The following is a 22254-nucleotide window of genomic DNA, read 5'->3' as shown; positions in this document are numbered from 1 at the left end:
TCCAAAAGAGCTCACAGCTGGTTAATACAGCATATTCAAGGCATAGTCATCATTGGTTCAAAAGACAATTGCAAGGAAATTTTACTATGAGAAGCAATTTAATTTTTCCTCAATCTAATTCCAGTCAATACTTTATTTTACAACATGGATATAGGGTAACATAGGACTAAAATCTGGGGATTGCATCAACCCAGGAGGAATATACGTATTTTAGAAACAGTCTGAAATCAGCACACACAGAGCTAGAGTCAAGAAAATGAATGCAAACCTCTAAACTTAGGAAAAAAAAAAAAAACAACTGCAGAAATACAAAAAATGAAATTAACTGTCAAAAAAAAAAGCCATATCACAGAAGAGACACTGAGATAGTATACATAGTATACTGGGACACTTACCAATAAAACTACCACAGTGAGGAGAAACAGATCCTATTTCTGTTAATAGAAGTCAATGAGACATATTTGGGCTGATGTACACACTTATAACAACACAGAGTAAGATGCAATCAATTTTAATAGGCTTCAAAAGAGAGCCATCAGATGGCTAAAAATATTGCAAGGATGACCCAGGAGAAAAGACTGAAAAAACTGGTTGTATCACAAAAAGGGAGATTGACAGGAGACAGCAGTTGTCCTTGACTACATAGAAGATAGCAATAAGTAAAGAAAATGGTGAACAGTTCATGTCCCTAGAGGGAAGAAGAATAAGTAATGTGCCTAAATTGAAACAAGAAAGCTCTAGTAAAGTATTTGGATGAAAATTCCCACTGCAACAGCAGCAGGACACTAAAAGTGGCCTGAGAAGCTGGCTGGTGTTGTGGCCAAGCCATTCTCCATTATATTTGAAAAGTCCTGGTGGTCAGGTAAAATCCTGGTTAACTGAAAAAAGGAAAACGTTCTCATTTTTAAAAAGAGGAGAAAGAAGGAGCACAGAGGCAACAGAGCACAGACTGTTGAGCATCACCTCTGTGGCTGGGAAATCATGGGGCACATCCTCATCCTCAGTGTTAAGGCACATGAAAGACAAGGAGGTGATCCAAGGCAGCCAGCACAGCTTTACTAAGGACAAATTGTGCCTGACCAGCCTGGTGGCCCTGTATGATGAAGTGTCTGCAAAGGTCAACAACAAAGATGGCAGATGACAACATACTATGGATTTTCTGGATTTTAGGTCCTTGGCTGAACCACAGCATCAGAGCAAAATAATATAAATTGGAACTAATTTTTCCACTCTGTGATGTCTTGGGCCCTGAATGATGATGGCATACAATCATACAATCTGGTGCAATTCTTGAAAAGGCTGGAACTCACCAGACTTCCTGATCCACCCAGACAGGACTACAGGGTAGCCAAACAGAAACAACCAACCAAAACAAAACCCAAACCCCAAACTGGTGCTTCTCAATCTCAATTTCAGCAGTGTCAGTCCCACAGGTAGATATAAACCTCCAGCAATTGCTAGCAAACAGCTGAGACATAGTCTGTATTTCACAAATACTCTCCAGTGCAAAGCATTGTTTGCATAATATATTAACAGTGTAACCAAAGTAACAGACTACACCGGGAGGTTCTTAAAATTAAATTAATCTTGGAGGTCAGATTCTGGAATGTTTCTCAGGACAGAGCTCCTTGAAGGATTGTAAGCTTGGAGATTTGGGTTATTAGTTGGGCCCAGATAAGGGCCCAGGAAAGAAAGGAAAGGAAGATAAACCAGGCATTTATTTTCTTCCTCTAACATATGTGAGATCTATGGCTGAACATTGCTGGTTCTATAATTAAAATTATATTAATGCTTATAATGCATAAAGCAGGTTTTGCAGTTTCACTGTAAATTCTGCTCAATGACATATGTCTTTGAAATATGTAATTTAAAAGCAGGTACAATGGGTATTTTTTAGTATGTATATAATATGAAAATTTAAACAGAGAAAAACAAATGAAAAATAAAAGTGAAAGAGAACAGCTTTAAAGATCACCTATTAACTGAAAATCAGAAACCTCCTAAGAAAAGACCTAATTTTAAAATTATGCTTCACATGCCTACTGGTTGAAGTTCTCCAAAGTTACTTACTATTAGAAGGGAAGGAGAAAGGGTAATCCTTAACAACCTTACAATCCCTTCCAGCAGACTGAAGTTGTCTTTTGCAAGAGCTGCGTATGCAATTAGACAGCAGGGAAATATGAAAATAAATAAATAAATAGAAAGTACAAGAACTATCCCCAAAGACAGACACATTCACACTTAAAGTATATGAATAGCAGAATCATTGAAAAAATAGTGACAACTTTTACTCAACCGGTTAAATATTCAGTCTTGGTTACCCTGAAGAAGAATCCCTTTCATCTGACACTGAAAAAGAAAATTCACAGCTAGCTTTTGTTCTTTTCTGAGCCTAAGATGAAACTACTCTAGTTACAACTGAAAACAAGCAACTAAAAAGCTCTAGAAGAGAAAAATGTAACAAATACCTACCGCTGTCTTTCACTCCCACACGCAAAGACACACAAAGTTTTGGGCAATGATCCAGATCTTTAACTAGCAAATATGGGAATCTCACTTGGATCTCCTGTTCTTAGTGCAAGTGGCACTGCCTGTTTTTCTTCTAAGTTTCTAATTAGTCCTTAAGGCACCAGAGCTCCACTTTGTTAGTCACTGTTTACAGCAGTGGTCGATCTGAACTGCTGCTCCTTCCTTGCTGGCTCTACACTGTCGCAGAATGAGGCCTTTGTCGGGGTCGAGCCATTTGTCGGTGAGGGGAGACTCAGACACTCAATATGAGTGATAAGCAAGTTCCGTTTATTGAAGAGAGCATCAGACACTTATACAGCAAGTAATAAGCTCATGAATATTCTGTAATTTACACCGCCCATTGGCCACACCACAACATCAGCTCTTCCTCATTCCTTTGGGCCTGCATTCTCTCTTTCCCACGTCTCTCTGTCCACTGTTGTTATCATACCCAGCTAGGCCCAAGGACACGCTATCTTGCAGATGCAGGACTTGGAATTAGCCACGGCCTTGTACTTTTCCAGTCTCTAGTCAAATTCCCAACACTACACCAAGGTAGGCTCTACACCCTCTGGCACACACCCACATTGGGGTCTACCACATTAAGACTCTATATCAGCTAAAGCAATAAAGATCCTATTCAAGATGGTTGAAGCTTAACAACAATCTTCTTACAAGGGATGGTGTGGGAAGAAAGAAAAAAATCTAGACGAGGAAACTGTTAACTTCACTATGCTGTCAGCTTATTACAAAATGGGCAAGAGTTCAATTTTTATTTCTTTCCCAGGTCATGTATGATATTTATTCAGTGAAGATTTTTCTCTGCCTTTCTGTTTTGCTGCTTCTCCCTCGGGAAGAGACATGAGCACTGATAAAAATAATTTTCTAATCCTGGCCATGCAAATAAACCAAAAAACCATGATTTGCTCCTGATGAACAATGTTTTTATACAGTTTTTAATTGCTGCATGGATAATAGGAATAGCTATGAAATAACTTTTGAGAAGACCATGTGTATACATTGTTGACTGGCTGACTCTTCCAATGAAAATGGTTTTAGGTGTGAGGTTTTACGTGATAGTTTAGTGGTACCTCCTGGAGAGCAGAACGTATAATTCAATGTCATCTGCCATCCTATTGTAGACTTAGACTGGTTGTGGTATTTTATATATGCAATAGAGAATTTGTAATGAATATCTCATTTGATGCTAAATAATGATGCTGACAGAAGATAAATATGTGTGTAAACACCAGAATTTTTTTGTTGTCCCCATTGCCTTAATATCCACCAGCACACAGCAATATGTACACAAAGTTTTCATTCTGAATGGATTAACCTCAGTTTGTCTAAGGACACATTTTAACAAATATGCCCCTACAGCCTCCAAGAGACACACAGATCTATATTACATTACAAAACTGTAGCTAGGGCATAGCTTTATTTCTTTTTATTTTTCTTTTTTTTTCTTTTTTTCCTTTTTTTTGCTAAACTGTTTAGAAGTCTTCCGAAAGCTTACATTCTTTACAATAAGAATGATAATGTATAAGCCATCATCTCCTTATAATGTGATTTAAAAGTAATATAATAATGTTAGTTTACTCCTCTAGATTTTTGTTTTGTCTGCACATTGCTCCACCAATTCATGACAAAGTAATTATGAAATAAGTGCAAGACCTATAGTCCAGCTAATGTGTATTATCTGAGTATCCAAAAGGCTTCACTAAGAAAATGCTACTGTAATACTAATAATTTTGTAAATCCTGTACCAAGATTGTGCTTTGTTTTCACCTTTTTACTAAAAAACAATTATTGATACTAAGTGAAAAAGTCAGACATTAACAACAATAACAAATAATATTAAAATAAAGACTATGTACATCTTATTCAAGGCAAAATTTTCTTTGTGATCCTATAGGGTGGTTTTTATTTTATGTATCAAGGTCAAAGTTTATATTTTTTATCAACCAGCAGAAAATGTTGCTATCAACTTCAAATAAATTCATAATAAATGTTGCTATCAACTTCAAATAAATTCATAATATATTCATAAAAGGGTCTTTCGTACTGAGTATAGGAAAGGCCAGAGGAGGAAATAAGGCTAACTGGACAGAACTGGAAAATAATTTGCATTAATATTTTGGCCCCTCATTTCCTAAGAACAGAGATTTGTGGAGTTTCAGTGTGACTTTTCTGTTATGGAAAAACATGAGGGGTTTTTTGCCCAGTTACTTCTTAGAGCAACTTTGTTTTCTTTAGAGCTAAGTTGAACTAGAAAAAGTAGGATATTTACTAAAATGCCTAAAAAAAAACATTGGCCAACTTACAAGCACATGAAGAGGTACTGCTATTTCTAGAACAGGGAATTTTGATTCGATTTCAGCAGGAACCAAAGCAGTATCTAAGATATGTTTGAAAGCTGGATCTTTTGCTCACACTCTTAAAAATAAAAGTGTTCACAGAATTTGGCATATATTAAAAGCTATTGTTAAAATTAATATATTTTTGTATCTGCTGGTTGTCTTTACATGTACAAATTTCATTATTACACACTCTTACAAACATATGTGGATTATGCAAGACATTTCATTCAATAAATTACAAACCAAAATATCTGGAAAATTTCAAGCTGGAGAAATGTTACATTTTACTCAATGTTCTAAACATGACATCTTGCTACTATTATCTTTGTAAGGATCAGATAATGTAAAAACTGAAATAATACATGCTTTTATCTAATTCAGTTTGCTCGACTTTAGGGAAAAATAATAATATTGAGTCCAGGTCTGCTGACTCCCTTCTAAAAGATCTCCATTATTACCAAGGCTAAGAAAACTGTGATTTATCATGTGCAAGTATAATTCTACAAAACTATGAGGAAAGGTATTAGGGACTTTTTGTGTGAACTTGGCCCAAGAGCTGGTTAGACCTGGGCCTATTTTTCTGTAACTGCATTTACAGTGCCAAACTTTTAGTGTAATTGTGTTATCAGATGAGCACATTCACAGACTACCCTTTTTTCTACTGCTACAGACAATGGTAAAGTCTGGTATGGGTTCCTCAAATCAAATTTAAAAAATAGTCAAGTCAGAACAGGAAAAAAAGGACAATCATATAGAATCATGCTCATTAACTGTAAGTTTTAATGACCATAAAACCTGAAAATGGTAGAAGGTATAAAATATTTTTTGCTAGTTTTCACTTCATGTTTGAAAGTGACAATTGTTTGGAAGAGTGAATAAGAAATATTCACACACAGCACTTGGTGGACATAAAGATGTTTCTTATTTGCATCTACATTTTCCTTTGGTAAGCTTAGGAATTCCTTGACAATATATATATAAAAAAGAACCTCATCGTAAATTCTGGGCTAGGCTTCACCTTGCATGTATATGTCTGAAGTCTTGAGGGACATAAGATCTGAAAAAATCATGTTAAAATGCTTTCCTGAGCTTTTCTGCTCAGAGCTTAAAGTCTCTTTCAAGCCGAGCAGTCATCTCCGAGGGAAAAAGCAAAAATCCCATTACTCTAATTATGTAACAGGGATTGTTACACCTGAGTTCAGTGATTGCACAGATATGTAAGTGCTGTATAATACTATGCTTAAGCAACCATAACAGAAAATAGATGGCTATATTTTAAACTCTATTTGAGTATCAAGTCTGCAGTTAGAGAGTTTCCTAGCTGTCAATAACATCTGTCTCAACTGTAACAACAGTATTCTGCTTGCATGACCAACTGTTCATGCAAAAGACACAGTTTCTACAGCTGCCTAATAGCTGATAAAGTGTACACTTGTATTATGGAGCCTATCTTTCCTGTACTTGTAATTTTTCACAGAGATATGGCTGGGCGGGCCTATGTTTGCTATCAACCTCCTACTTAAGTGGCTACTATCACCTTCATTGTATGGCAAGCAGATGATTCCAGAAAGGGTAATCAATAAGATTACCCATAGTGACCAAGAGTCACTATGAATAACCAAAGGCACCAGTACCCTCTGAAAAGTAGTTATGAGGACATTTCCTTGCTATTTTTTCTCTACTTCCTAAAAGTTACATATATTTTAGGCATGAAATGTTGCAATTTTTGTATGCCAGAGGAAGGGGCTTTTAGTCTTTGTGATGGACACTATGCTACCAAATGTAGTAAAGACATCATCCTGAATAATCTTACCTTTAAAAAATGAGGAGATTGTTACAGGAATTTTAAACAAAAATATCAATTATTACCCTATGGCACAATGTAGGCCTATGATGTTGCTTTTTTCTTCAGCTTACTCCTGTAACCGATTTACAATCCACCTTTGCTAGTTTACATCTCTCCCTTTTAGTGGAGGAGTACTTGTAAAAATGTCCCAGAATATGACACACAGGTCAATATACCTAGGGAAAGAGCCATCTGGGGCTTTTAGTAACTATTTAGTTGTTCACATGCTGTGAGCACTTGTAACTGATAGAGCAGGGATGAAACCATGGTATCGAATACTTTTTATCTTTTCTGCCCCCTCAAACTGCCTTGATTTCAAACATTGGGAAGGTAGAAGGTAAAGCATCTGTCTGCAGAGGCTGCAGTGGGGACTAGTCTTTATGAGTAGCACATGAAGTTGCAGAGCACTCTCTTCTCTCTCCTCTCTTCACCTGCTTTAGAGCCATGTACAATATATTCCTTATGCTGAATAAAAATCCAGAAGACACCAAAAGCATGATGCCACAAGCTAGGAAAAAACAGCTTGGAGTAAAGACATGGGGGTTCTTCATCTGTCTAAAGGAATAATGTCTAAAGCTGGTGAAGTATAAGTTGGATGAGCAGACAGTGTGTTGGACTGAAAACTTCCTGAACAGTTGGTGATGATCAATGGCAAGTCTAGCTAGAGCGAATAAACTAGCAGTAAAACTCAGGGGTCAATACTCGATCCAATCGTGATTAACATCTTCATTAATGATATGGATGACAGGGCAGAATGTACCCTCAGCAAGTTTACTGATGACACAGAAGTGGGAGGACAGTGGCATGACATTCTTGATGCAGCACAGGATCATGCCATTCAGAGGGAACTCAGTGGGCTGGAGAAATGGACTGATGGAAATGTTGTGAAGTTCAAGAAGTGCAAAGCCCTGCACCTGGATCGCTTTCATCCGCCTATATATGCTGGAAGGTACTTAGCTGGAAAACAGCTTTGCAGAAAAGCATCAGAGGTCCTAGAGGACCATGACTACATTGGTTCTAGGAGACTAAGACTTCCACAGAGTTGAACATGAGTTAGCAATATGTCCTGGTTGCAAAAAAGCCAGATGTTATGCTGGGTGCACTGGGCAGAGTATTGCCAGCAGGTTGAAGGAGCTGATCCTTGGCCCTCTGCTCGACGCTGGTGAGACATGCCTAAGTTCTCTGCCCAAGTCTGGGCACCTCAGGACAAGAGAGACATGGATATATGGCAGAGAGACTAGCCAAGGGTGACTGACCTGACGAAGGCACCACAGTGTCTCTACAGTGGGGAAAGACTGAGACAGCTGGGACTGTTCAGAGAAGGGAAGGCTTGAGTGGATCTTATAAATTTATACAAATATCTAAGGGGACAGAATAAAGAACACAGAGCCAGGCTTTTCTCAGTGGTTCTCAGTGACAGAACTAGAGGCAATGGGCATGCCCTGAATTTTCCCATGAGGGTGACTGGGCCCTGGCACACGTTGCTCAAAGAAATTGTGGAGTCTGCCTCCTTGGAGGACTTCAAAGTCCAACTGGACGTGATCATAGGCAGCTACATCTAAATGGCCCTTCTTGAACAGAAGAGCTGAACAAGATAGTCTCAGGTCCTTTCCAACATCAATTATTGTGTGATTCTGTGAAAGAATTGAGCAGATACTTTGATCAGTTTGTAATCTATCCCTGTAAACCAGAAATGGGAGATAAATGCTGTGGACAATTGAAAGGAAACACATGTTGTAGTCAGCTGAAAAAATGGAAAAAATTGAATGAAAGATGAAAAAAGTATAGTGATATTTCTGTATACTCCAGTATTTATTTTCTATAGCCAGATTAAAGGATTTGCAAACAGAACTGGTATCCAGGAATAGTGCTAGTCAGCCTTACCTCAGTGCTTGGTAAGGTCATGCAACAGATTCTTCTGAAAGCTATACTGTACATAGAATACAGATAGGTGATTAAAGACAGCCAACATGACTTCACCTAGGGCAGATTGTGCTGTACCCATCTAGAGGCCTTCTACAATGGAGTGACTACACCAGTGGACATGGGAAGAGCAACTGGTGTTACCCACATGAGTTTCTGTATGGTGTCCCACAGTTTTCTTACTCCAAACTGAAGAGACTCTTACTCCAATTGGATGGAGTCTTAGCTGGAAAAGGAACTAGCTTGAGAGCTTCCTTGCTTGAGCTCCAGTGAATGTGCAATGTCCAGAGAACAGAAATAAGTAATAAGAGCTGTTCCTTGAGGGTAGGTGGAGGGAGTAATTCTATTTAATAACTTCCTTAATGACATACATGGTGGGACTGAGTGCACCAGCCAGCTGAGTATTTCACTTGATTCACTTGATGGAAGGAATCTGTCCAGAGGGAAGGGACCCTGACAGATTTGAGAAGTGAGCTCATATGAACCTGATGAAGTTCAAAAAGGCCAAGTGCAAGGCATTGAACATGTTTAAGGCAACCACCAAGACCTGTGGTTGAGACTGAGAACAGTCGTCCAGAGTAGGAACTGAGGGTACTGATGAATGAAAAGCTGGACGTGACCCAGCAATGTGTGCTTAAGGCCCAGAGAGCCACACGTGTCCTGGGCTGCATCCAGAGCAGGGTGGGCAGCAGGGCAGGGAGGGGATTCTGCCCCTCTGCTCTGCTCTGCTCTGCTGAGACCCCACCTGCAGGGCTGCATCAGCTCTGGGCTCCCAGCACAGCAAGGAAACAGACCCCTTGGACTGAGTTCAGAGAAGAGCTGAAGCAGCTCTCCTGTGAAGATGGAAGCCTGGAGAAGTTGGATTTGTTCAGCCTAGAGAAGAAAAGGTACTGGGAAGACCCAGTATCAACCTTCCAGTACCTAAAGGAGACCTGCAGGAACTATGGGGAAGGACTTTTTAAAAGAGCCTGTAGTGACAGGACAAGGGAGAAAGTGAATCCTCTCACTTTTAAGTGAAAGAGGAGAGGTTAGGCTGGATATTAAGAAGACATTTTTTACTGTGAAGATGGTGACACATTGGAACAGTCTGTCTGGAGAAGCTGTGGATGCCCCATTGCTGGAAATGTTCTAAGCCAGGTTTGTTGGGGCTCTGAAGGGCCTGATTTGGTGAAAGATGTCTCTGCCAATAACAGGGGGTTTGGAACTACATGATCTTTGTAGGTCCCTTCCAATGCAAACCTTTTTAGGGGTATAAGGTGCAAACCTGATTTGTATAGCCTTGCATGTGAACTCCATGCAATTGCCCCAAGTTTTTAAAAGAATAATCTCATTTATTTTTGTGGAAGTCTTAGAAAAATGCCCATTTACTATAAATTGTTATCTTGCATTGCTATACCTCACATATGAAATACATTCATGTTATTTTTTCTCTTTAATCTGTTACATTTAATGTTCTGTGTACCAAATACAAAATAACTACCATTTCACACATGTATGCATGTATACACTAGATTTTTATACTAACTACATAAATCTATTGTACATACAAAAGACTGAGGTCCTCTCTGGAGCTTCTTTTATATATTTAAGAGTTTGAAAAGAAAAAATAATGAAAATAAAGAGCTTAGGGTATACAATGGAGTCTGGTCAATGCTTTTAAATAATTAACATCTTATTATATCCATATAACAAGGGTTTTATTGAAATTCAATCCAAAGATGATAGCCTCAACCCCATGAAGGGGTTGCAGTGAACAGCAATCTACTCAGAGCATATAGGAAATGAAGACAATTTTTGCACTGCACTTGACTCTTCCACAACAGCCTTTGTCATTTAGGGTAAATTCTCGTGAATGTTCAGACCTGACGCTCTGTACAATATATGATTTAAGCTGACCTTTTCATTTCAGGTAAAAAAAAAATTATTTTCATCATTAATGTAAAATGGAATTCCTGGTACAACTGGAAATTTCATATGAGTATGACTTTTAATGTAAGCTCCTAAAAATTGAAATCTTTAGCTGTTTCCTTTAATATTGGTATCAAATGTTTCCTTTAATATTGGTGGTGTGGGTTTGTTATTCTTTAATATAAATCTAAGCATGTAAACTCATCCTGAAGTACACATCTTAAAACTAGAATAGGAAAAGCTAAGTTTGTTGCCCAACTGGGCAATTTCAGGGACAAGGAAATAAAATTACAGAAATGAATGTTGAAAATTTCTTATGTAATACTTGTGAAATTCAGACAACAGCTGTCTGCAGAGGCAGTTGACGAATATGCTTATTGGGTGAGTTTTTAATTGCAAGAGACATACGACTGAAAGTTAGGTGACATGTTAGGGACGTGTATTACTGACAACTTTCTGTTTTGTAATTTGTGTGTCGAAATGTCTCAAATGTGGAGCATTGGTGGCCAGTGCACCAGCTAGTGCTTGAAGCACAATTTTCTTCACTTGAAGTCAAAACAAACAATCACTACTGCAAGACCTGTGTGAAAGATAAGACAATAAATTACACTAGCTAAACAGAAATAATAAAAGTAAAATATCTTTTCAGTTAATATTGTGTTTATCCTAACACACTGCTGTGACAAACTGATTAAAATTCAGTTTTTCTGGTCTCTCAAACCTACACTGCTCAGCTGGTACATATTAGAGCCCACACCTCTAGCAATGGCAAATTGCTTTCCCCTCAGTGATTTACAAAATTATTTTTTAACTTCCTTGATTCCTGGGTATAAATACTGTGGAAAGTAGACACATACAGCACAATCCAGATATCTTCTAATTACCATCTTGAATTAAACTCAGCAAGGATGATCTGGCTTTTTGTGTCCCATGCTGATTTCTGGCTGCCTGAATTGAGGGACAGTAAAAATTTGTTCCTTCACTTCTAATTGGAAATGAACATGATTATTCATAAAACCTATCCTATTAAAGCAGAAGGAACTACTTACATTCATGCATTAAAAACTTATGTGCAAGTCTTTGCAGGATTAAAAAAGGCAGGAAGCAACAGGTTGGGGCAACAGACACCAGATGGGTGGAAGGAAGAATAAAGTGATAGGAAAACATGGTTACGTGGGCAGGTTGCATACAAGAGTTTGAAGGCATTTGAAGGCCTGTTTTTAAAGTTTGACTTAGCTTTAAACAAATGTGTTGCTTGTCATGTAATAGCTGTTCCTGAAACATCTGCAAATTCAGTGCTCATGAACTTGCACTAAATTTAAATCATAATGAGACCACTAAGACATTTTGTATCATGTTATTGCTGATTTTTTACAGAACAGAGGTCACAGGTTGGTCAGATATCTGCCATGGCTCACCAAACACACCAGGGTACACCTTATGTTTGCAGCGAGGTGGCTGAAGTTTAGGCAGAACAGAGCCTAAAATTCTGCTGGTCCTCATGAAAACAGTATATAGCTTACATAAATCACTGGCAAGAGAAAGAGTGAACAAAAAAGGGCAGGGTTTTGCATGCAAATTTGTAGTGGATGCAAAGTGATTATAGAGGCAATGTACTAACTCCTGAAAATGTTGCCTTGTCAGTAATGTTCAACTTTCAATACAAGTTGCATTTTGAAGAAGTCATGAACTCTGAAAAGAAGAAACAAAATTTTACAGCTGTAGATTAGCCTTTTGTGTACAGTCAAGAAACCTAACACACTAACCTATTATTCCTCTGATTTTTAAAATTACTTTAAAAAAAATCCAAACTACCACATTAAAAATGCTTCTTGCAAAGATCTATCACTCTTCTGCCAGCACTAAAAACTGCATTGGAGGCATGTAAAAATGTTCTGCTGCTTTTGAAGAAAGGGAAACAAAATATGCTTCTAAAAAACACCTACTATACTGATAAAAGAGAATAAAATATAAGTATAGAAGAGAATATCCATGTCCACTCTTAAGTTGAAATAATATTCAGTATATTTTTATACTATATTTCAACATTTAACTTGCTACAAAATACTATTTCACAATTGATTCAAAAGAAAAAGAAATTTTAAAAAAATGAACAGTAATTTAATTTCACAACAGTTTTTAAGAGAAAAACTTTTGTGAACCTTGTTATGACTCTGCTACTTTGTAAGACTTTAGTCATAGAGATGAACAGTGACCATCACTAAAGCTAGGGAAAGCTGCCAAAAAGCTGACCCTAAAATAGGAAGAAAGAAAATAACTCAAAATCTGTAAATATCAGCTAGTTCTGATTTCTGTTTAAGCAAGTCTCCAAATGATCAGGAATTGTGGCCTGATCTTCTCATGAGCTCCTCATCTGATGGCTTCCAAATATGGTGCCTCACTCCTGTGAATATTCCACCATAAATTTAAAATAAATTCCCAAAGGATACAGAAAGGTACGCTGATGCATATTCTGCCATGAGAACGGCACATCACAGAGGAGCTAATTTTATCCTCCCTGACTGCAAACCCCATGTCTTCCAACAAGTTACTGAGGAGGCGGAGTTTCTCTGCATACTTTTCTCTCTGGCACAGAAACTTATCCTCAGTTTATATTACCATTATGCTATTTGTTCTTTTATGTGTCAGCAAACTCAGATACCTGTTACTTACATCAACACCCTGGAAACAGTTTTTGCTTCAGATGACAAGACTCTTGAAAAGGAGGCCTGTTTTTTTCCTTTAACCTAACAATATGAAAATAATTGTCTTGGTTTCTTACTGCCACCACAGAGCACAGACAAATTAAGAGTCAGCACTTCCCTGGGAAAAGACACCAAAGTCCATTAGACAGCAAGTTTAGTCTCAAGAGTATGGAGTTCCAACAACTGAACTCTAATTTATTTGGTTTAGGGAGGGAATGCGGGAGATATATTTTCAGTCATCGGGGGACTTTTTTTCTCATAGATGAAAGAATGAAAAAAAAAAAAACAAAACCCAGGGATGTATGTCATTGCAGTATTGATGCCCTACATAAACTCCTTATTTGTCAGCAGTGCTAATTTAGAGGGAGCAGGTAATTTTGCCACTTCTTGTGAAGGGGAACCCCCATCGGCAGCGAGCAGCCCCTCCAAAGAACTCGGGACTTCTTCGGACAGGATAGATGGGGAACGAACTCCCGGCGTGCGACTGGACGTCACCTTCCTGCCAGAGGACACGGACCCACAGCCGGCTTTGTCTGAGCCCCCTTCATCAGAGCAAACCTTACAGCAGAAGTGCAGCCCGGGTCCCCAGCTCCCGCAGCTCCGGAGCAGCGGGCGGAGCGGCGCCCGTCCAAGGCTGGCTAGCGCGGCTATCGGGAGCGGTCAGATCGCTCTCCGCCCCGGGGGTCTCCAGGGGAGGAGCCGTGCCGCCCTGCTCGCCGCCCGCCCCTTGTCTTGGCCAGGCTGAGACTGGCGAGGGGTCGTTGCCGGGTATGAGGAAAGCCGCTTACCTGTTGATTTTCAGGGCGAACGCCCTCCTGTCTGCGGCAGGTAGCGTCGCCATACGGGCTAGCAGCCGTGAATGTCGGCTGCCGACGAGGACCGAGACGGGCTGTACGCACGAAGGGCGGATTTATTTCATTTATTTGTTTTTCTTAATTGCATGCTCCGGGCTAAAAACCCGACGATCCACTGACAGTTCTGGGTGGCAACTTCCGCATTTTACCTTCCTCACTGAAATTGGCCGGAGTGGGAGGGATCTGCCCTAGTGCACAGCAGGCTGCTCACCCTGCCCCGTGTTCCCCACCGCCGGCAGCGTCCAGCGCGGCGTCCTGCGCCTTCCCGGCGGCTTCCACCAGCCGTCCGCCTCGGCCAGGGCGCCCGCAGGCACCGGGGGCGAGCAGGAATTCCCCTCCCTCTTTTACAAAGGCTAACCCCGAGCCCCGCGGGAGCACTTTGGAGGAAAGCAGCAGGGAAGGCAAGCGCTTAGGCACGGACATGAGGGGAAGGCACCGTGTACATCTATCTGAACACGCACAGTTGCGGGAATCCGTGCGCATCCCTTACGACCCTATTTCTTTTGGAAACTGCGGTGCGAGTGTCAGACACCTCCGTCTCCGCCCCAGCACACCCCACACACATATGCACACCCGCCGGGGGTCCGGGGCTGCTCTGCGGGGCCGGGCGAGGAAGCAGCGGGCACCGAGGATCCAGCCCGAGCCGCCAGGCGGGGCAGGCGGGGCCGCCGGGCCGGGCCGGGCAGGGCAGGGCAGGGCAGGGCAGGGCAGGATCGGGCGGAGCAGGCCGGAGAAGGGCAGCCCGGAGCAGGGCAGAACCGCGCCCACCGCCCCGCAGGGATCAGAGATAGCCACGGACCTTCCTTCTGCCTCACTAGCGCATGGGTGAACCTGTCCGGGCAATTAGGGACAGCAAGTTATGAGAGGAAAATACATGTCAACTCCTTACCTGGGACAATATTTTGCCAGTACACCTGTGCACTTAGATCTGTGTTTTTCTTACATCTAAACCGTGTGTGTAAGAAAAACTCACAGGTACCAACACCAGATAGCAGCTCAGCTTGGCACAAAGCTTGGCACTGCTGTTCCATTGTTCTATTCACCAGTACTTACTGCTCAGCTTTTTTAAAAGGCCATTTCTATTAAGTATCTTGTGGTTTTGTTACAAAATTATGTTTCCTGACTGGTATTTTTCTTTCTGCCTTGATGTAGTTTTCACTGCTTCTGCAGATAAGGAGAACTCACCCTTCATTTGAAAGGGGAAACAAAAGCCAAACATGGTTTCTACAGATGAATTTTGAGGTAGTAGAGCCCGTTCAGTTAGATTGCCTTGTTTTTGTAAAATCTGTGCTTTGATGGCAAAAACATTAGGATTCACCCAGTGAAGGCAGTCATAGCTTATCTTTCCATTCCCAGTAACCTGGAGGGAGTCTAGAGGAAAACAGTGGGATATGAGGCATGAAACAGAAGACTGTCAAACACTGAGGGCTTAAAATTGTTCTACTAACAATTATCTTTTTATCTGTAGGATTCACCATTCTTTAGAGTGCTGTTAAATATGTATGGTCTCAAATATGAATGTTAATCTCTAGGTTAGCTTCTGGCTAAGGGCCCCTAGGGAAATGTAGAAATACCAAAGAGGTTTAAGAAAAAGAAAATAGAGGTAAATAAAAATTTAAAAACCGAAACATGTTTTTGGAAAAAAACCTACAAGGATCTACAGCAGAACAAGACCTGAAATAGTTCAGAGAAACTTATGAGTGAAAATATTAAAATCTATTATTAATAGGATGTTGTTACCTAACAAATATTTGCTTTGGGAAGAATAAATTAGACACTTTATTGGAACTTACCCACCACACCCATCCTGTCTTTATCTCACCAAGATAAAGCTAAAGCTACCTACCTACATGTAACTTGAACTTAAATATCACTTAGTTACAAATTACTGATATGTAGCTGTAGTTCAACATGTATTGGTGACAAGAAAAACTTTTGAATCCCATAGATACTTAGTCTGGCAAGACACTAACTCATTGAAACTACAAAAAAGAGGCCAGGCTTCATTTTAATAGCTCATGTGGCATAAAGTAGGGGCCTTCCTTGATTGTTAAATTTTGCTATAGAAATAGAGTTAGCAGAAATGCAGCACAAATAAGCAATGTACCAATGTGCACAAATACATCCATTTATTAATGATACAACAGTTTATTTTGCAGCTTCATGTATTCTTGTTAAACATGGACAAAAGGATTGCTCTAAAATATTTTGCCACATGCAGGAAAAAAATTCCTGAGGAGACACAAAAAATTAAAGTTTCCAAAACTTTAAAGTTTTGGCTAGTATGTATATACATTGAGAGAGAGGGTGCTATCATGGTTTAACCCCAGCTTGCAACTATGTCTCACACTCTGATCCAGTAGGATAGGGAAGACAGAATTGGAAGGATAAAAGTGAGAAAATTGTAGGTCTAGACAAAGCTGGTTTAATAGCGAAACAAAGGCTGCGAACACAAGCAAAGCAAAACAAGGAAATCAGTCACTGTTTCTTTCCCACAGGCAGGTGGCTGTTCAGCCATCTCCAGGAACAGGGCTCCAGCATGGGTAATGTGACTTGGGGAGGCAAATTTCATCAGTCTGAAAGGCCCCTCTTCTTTCCTCTTCCCTCCAGCTTTCTATGCTGAGCATGATGCCATGTGGTCTGGGATATTCCTGTGGTCATTTGGGGTCAGCTGTCCTGGCTGTGTCCCCTCACAACTCCATGTGCCCCCCCAGCCTCCTCACTGGTGGTTTGGGGTGAGAGGTGGAAAAGGCCCTGATGCTACGCAAGTGCACCTCAGCAATAACAAGAATGTTCTGTGTTATCAACACTTCTTCCAGCACAAATCCAAAACACAGCCCCATACCATGAAGAAAATTTATTCTACCAAAACCCAGCCAAACCAGTCAAAACCACATATTCAGCAGATACAGAACAAACACTTAGATAATTTATGATGAACTGAATTATTGGAACCCTACTGTGGCATAGGAGCAGCAAAACTCATCAAATACTCATTTCATCTATTATGTCAGCAGTTACATTGCCTTTTTTGAAAGGGGAAAAAAAAAGAAAAAATATGGACTTTTATTAGGAAAGTTTACAAGGTTGTAACTCATTGGAGCACTACCAGATGAGAAGTTAGTGAAGTGATATTTTTAAGATATCTTATCCAATTCAATATGGTCAGTATGAGTGAGTGCTCCAGTTTTTTGATTAACCAGTACTACTGTTTGAATTCTTGCAACAAACCAACCTACCAATACAAGGTAATGAAGTCTAAGCACTCCTTTATAACATGAAGTAGAACAAGATCTTTCCAGTCAGAGGATTAAAAAAAATTCATCAAAACAGGTTCCAGTGAAGGCATCAAAAAATCAAAATTAAAGAAAACAGTGCAATTCAGAACAGATCATTGTGTTCCATACCTAGCTTTCTTTTGTGTCAGTAGCTGCTATTAGGTGTTGTATTAGATACAATGGAAACCACACTTGCATTCCCCATTCCTTATCCCCATCCTTCTGTCACACACACATGCATCCCAAGTGGTAGTCCTAATCATTGCTTCACCACCTCAGCCCTAGAATCAATCATAACTTATGCTTTCTTGTAATTTTTCTTGGGTTTCAAATGCTCTCACTGTAACTTGGTCTTCCTCCTGCACCTCACTGGGTGGTGTTGGGTCCATGGCTGGCTGGGTGCTGTAACTGGGCAGGCTAAGGAGAGGCAGACCCAGCCACAAAGAACAGCTGAGTGGTGGTAATGTCAGCACAGGTTCTGTGTAGGTGTCTGGGAAGAATGGATACTGCTGCAAATTGTTTTGAAGGAGTTTGCAGGCTGGGATTAAAGAAACACTGGAAGAAACAATGATTGGCATGTTGGCATGTCCACATGTCACCTACCAAGGCATTTTTTTTTCTTGTAAGGCACACATTTCCAAACATCTTTTTTCTTCTTCACTGGCAGCAGTATCCCTGTAAGGAATGCTACTGCATGATTGAGTATCAAGGCACCATGAACATTGCTAAACACAACTTCATATCCCACCACAGGCATGGCCTATATCCCAACAAAGCCCTGCTTAAGTGTCATCTGCTGTTTTGTAGAGGATGTACCTTTGCTGATTGACCAGCAACTGAGCTAGATCCATGGGAGTTTTCTCAATATCTTTCACAATGTTAAGTTTGCATTCTTGGCAAAAAACACCAGTGGTATGCTGAATTTGTTAATTAATTTATGTGATTTGATGACCCCATCAAATATCTGGAGGTTCACACCAAGAGGAAAACTGTGATGACCTCAGTTTGCAACCTGTCAGGAGAACACAATTCCTGTTAATATTTGCTCATATTACACCTTCCTACTGCATCAGAAGAGTGTAATGTAGCCAGTGCAGGCAGACACTCCTTCCTTAAAGGAAGATGACATGCCATCAACTTCAGTGGTTTTTCTGTCACATATCTCAACTGTATCCAGTAAAATATAAGTAATTTAGTCAAAAATGGTTTAAACAAAAAATATTATATGAAACTTAGTAGACTAAACCTCAGAAAAATGAGTGTAATTTTCCATTATTTCTGTTTATGTTTTAAATAAATTGACAATGAAATGCTGAACTCCCTTAAAAATAAAATTAAAGTTACTCCTAGGTTTAAATTTCAGTTTTGTGTTGGTAAAGCAGAAGAAAGAGAACTTAGATCACTTTGCAGCCTTTTTTTTTTTTTTTTATGAAACCCTTGAGTCTAAAAGAAGAAACTAGCCTATGCAAAAGCATATCCTCTTTTTCCCCTTGTCTGTGCAAATTCTTCTGGAGGAATACAAATTCTACTGGCCAAATTCACATCTGAGTTTCTCAAAGAAACATTTGCTCACTTTCACAGTGAACAAAACTCTAGCAGAAACAACACTCACAAAATTTTTCCTTGCTGACATAATTTTCTTAGATACAACAAGGCAACTTGCTCGATGAGGCTGATATTTAAATTCTGATTGTAAACCAAACCTTTTTTCTAATGCTCCTAGTTTCACTAAGTTTCAGATTATAAAAGCATATTGAGAACATAAGCCATAAAAAGTAGTAGTGTTAAAAAGCAGATGCACTTACTTCAGTAAGAACTTCTTTCTCTTAAATGACATGTGAGTAATCTGCATTCTTCAAAGAAAAATAAAGTTGTCTTGTCAGGAGAAACTGTCAATGCAAGTCCAGATAAGAAAATAAAAATAACTTAATATAGGAATAACTTAACAGGTAACAGACAGGAAAGAAGTAAATGTACCCTGGGGAATATGCAAATCATACTGACTGAAGTTATGCATCGGCCTACTAACTTATATTTTGAGTTCACAAAACTGAACTTAATATCTATTTCCTTATTGTTTTGCAGGTTAACTGATATCATTGTATGAATTTTCAATCCCTTTCTCTGAGCTGTTGAACTATATTGTATTATAGTTCTACTATAGTACTATATACACTACTGTAGTTTTATTATATAGTACTACTATACTACTGACTAGTAGTCATGTAGAAACCTCACAGGGCTATTGTGCTTTAAGACTCATATTCAACATAATACTGAAACACCAATGATTTTCTTCTCCTGCTGTTTTGCTCAGATCATGCTCCCCTTGCTACTGGATCAGGAATTAAAAAATTGCAATGCTCTTCCTTATTTTCCTGTTACAGTCTTCTTCCCTAATTCTCCGCTAAAGCCTTAATCATTAAAATCAGTCTTTGGTTCATCATTAAAATGGCCTGGCTTGCACTGAGATCTTCAGCATTAGGAAAGGGAATTAATAATTTCAAGTGTAGTCAACTAAAGTAATAATTAAACACAACCTCCTGGTACCCAGCAACACTTTATTGCTTTCTGATGTTGTATGTTTTGTCTACAAATATCTTAGAATAAAATGCTTCAATTGTGCCACCCAGATTTAAGTTTGCAACGCTCATTTGGCTGCCACCACACTAAAATGTACAGGTTTTACATCTGTCTGTACGAAGTAGACTTCATTACATGGTTCAGCAGAAAAGAAAGAACAGCTAACACTTATAGCAAAATTCTAGTATTTGAATATTAACTTTAAAGAAACCAAAAAGAAACCCAGAAACCATAGTATTTGTTTCAGGTAATTTTGTTCAAAAGAAAAAAATAATAAGCAGTGTCATGTGAGCTGATGAAAAGCAGAACCACTTAAGGAACCATGACACTGGCTTAATCACCTTTCTTTCCCCATACCAAATATCTCGCTGACATGTAACTGAAATTCCAGTATTACAAATAGTCTCATTTGGAAAGACAACTTACTTCCATTTTTTAGTTTGTGCTGCAATGCAAAACTGCTAATTCCCAATGCCTTTCTGACCTTCTCCTCTTTTACACAATCTTGTAATTTTTTTTAATCAATGCTTTAATAACAAAATTTTATAAAGCTGTGCAGTCCCAGGACAGCAAAAACACCTACCATCAGGCAGGGTTCTACCAGATACAGCTTTGAAAGGCTGATCAGATTTTTCCTCTGAAATAGGATGCATCATACAAGGTAACATGAGTTACTGAAACAAGAATGCAAAAAGATGCACTGCATAATGCATTGGTTTTAAAATTCTAGAAATCAACAGCCTGTATATGCTATTGGAATTTGTTGTTGGAATAAATATGGTTGTATCTCCAAGGACAAGCTGAATCAATGGATTAAATGAATTCTTTTATCATTTCTTAGTCACACTAATTTTAACAAGCATTTCACATGCTTGTTAAAATTAGAGTGACTAAAGGAGATGCCAACTATTTAGAGCAGAATATTATCAAATATTATGAGTATTAAATATTTTAACCTACACAAGTATAGGAAGAGTCAAGAATAAATAACAAGTACATTTATTACCAATACCATACATGCCATACAAGATGTACAAAGATGAAGCCCAGTATATGTTACCATAACAGTACTCCAACCAGTGCTACTGAACCTTATTTTGACAGCAGAGAACCCCACTTGGGTTTTGGGCGAGTGCATGTATCAGCATGCATCAGGCCAATCTGTGCCTCCCCAGTGCTGTTACATTTACACCTTCTGACATGGAGAAATGTGTTACCTATTTGCTAAACCTCTGTCCCACAAAAAGCTGGGGAGCACATAATACTGTTAAAATTAACTGTAGTTGTGTCTTACACATGGTATGTGCCCCCTCACAGTCCCTAATGGAGAGCAGAGAAAGCCAACATTCATCTTGCTGAGTATTTGGTTATAGATAGATGACAGCAAATGCACCCTGCACCATGTTTGTTATTCACACTGGGACTCCTTCAGTGCTCCGGTGCGTCTGAACCAGGCCGGGGGCTGCCCTGCTGGGAAGCAGCTCTGCTGAGAAGGACTTGGCGGTCCTGGTGGACAACATGCTGTCCATGAGCCAGCAGTGTGTCCTTCTGACCACCAAGAATGCCAGTGGTATCCTGGGGGGCATTAGGAAGAGCCCTGCCAGCAGGTCATGGGAGGCGATCCAGTACTCAGCCCTGCTGAGGCCACACCTGCAGTGCTGGGTCCAGTTCTGGGCTCCTCAGGACACGAGAGACATGGAGCTCCTGGAGCTCCTGGGTCCAACGGAGAGAAAGAGAGGTGTGAGTAAAGGACAGCGTTTGTCTTACAAAGAAAGGCTGAGGGAGCTGGGCCTGTTCACACTCAAGAAAAAGAAGAAACACCCCCTTGAGAAGAGAGGACCTCATCGGCGTCTAACAGCGTCTGAAAGAGGGTGTGAGAGGGTGGAGCCAGGCTCCTCTCAGCAGCGCCAGGCTATAGGACAAGAGGCAACAGGCAGAAGCGGATCACGTTCCACCTGAACGTGAGGAAGAATTTTTACTGTCCAGGTGACTGAGCACTGGAACACACTTCCCGAGCGGGTGCCGAGTGTCCCACACTGGAGATGTTCAAGAACCGCCTGACACACGCTTGTGCCATGTGCCCTGCGCTGTCCCTGCAGGAGCAAGGGGCCCCGCCGCGAACCCCCGGACCAACATTCCCCTCACGGAGAGCGCCCCGCTCCGCCCCGCCTCCCTCCGCCCCGCTCCGCCCCCCTCCGCCCCGCTCCGCCTCCCTCCGCCCCGCTCCGCCTCCCTCCGCCCCGCCCCGCCTCCCTCCGCCCCCCTCCGCCCCCCTCCGCCCCGCTCCGC

At 40.3% G+C, this 22254-nt stretch overlaps 1 protein-coding gene across 3 annotated transcripts in view; it reads right to left on the bottom strand.

Moving 5' to 3' along the window:
• Window positions 1–14216, bottom strand: part of DOCK8 (dedicator of cytokinesis 8) — an 88117-nt gene extending 73901 nt beyond the window's left edge. For 2 of the 3 annotated variants that reach the window (XM_063180017.1, XM_063180018.1), the window contains exon 1: window positions 14039–14216. In XM_063180017.1, coding sequence (XP_063036087.1) covers window positions 14039–14091 — 53 coding nt within the window. In that variant the 5' untranslated portion in view covers window positions 14092–14216. Of the gene's footprint in view, window positions 1–2472; window positions 2588–14038 lie in introns of those variants that run through there. The other variant, XM_063180020.1, reaches the window with a different exon arrangement.
• Window positions 14217–22254: the final 8038 nt, after the last annotated feature.

Source organism: Melospiza melodia, chromosome Z (genome assembly GCF_035770615.1).
Source record: "Melospiza melodia melodia isolate bMelMel2 chromosome Z, bMelMel2.pri, whole genome shotgun sequence".
Lineage (NCBI taxonomy): Eukaryota > Metazoa > Chordata > Aves > Passeriformes > Passerellidae > Melospiza > Melospiza melodia.
This window is presented reverse-complemented; position numbering and strand designations above follow the sequence as displayed.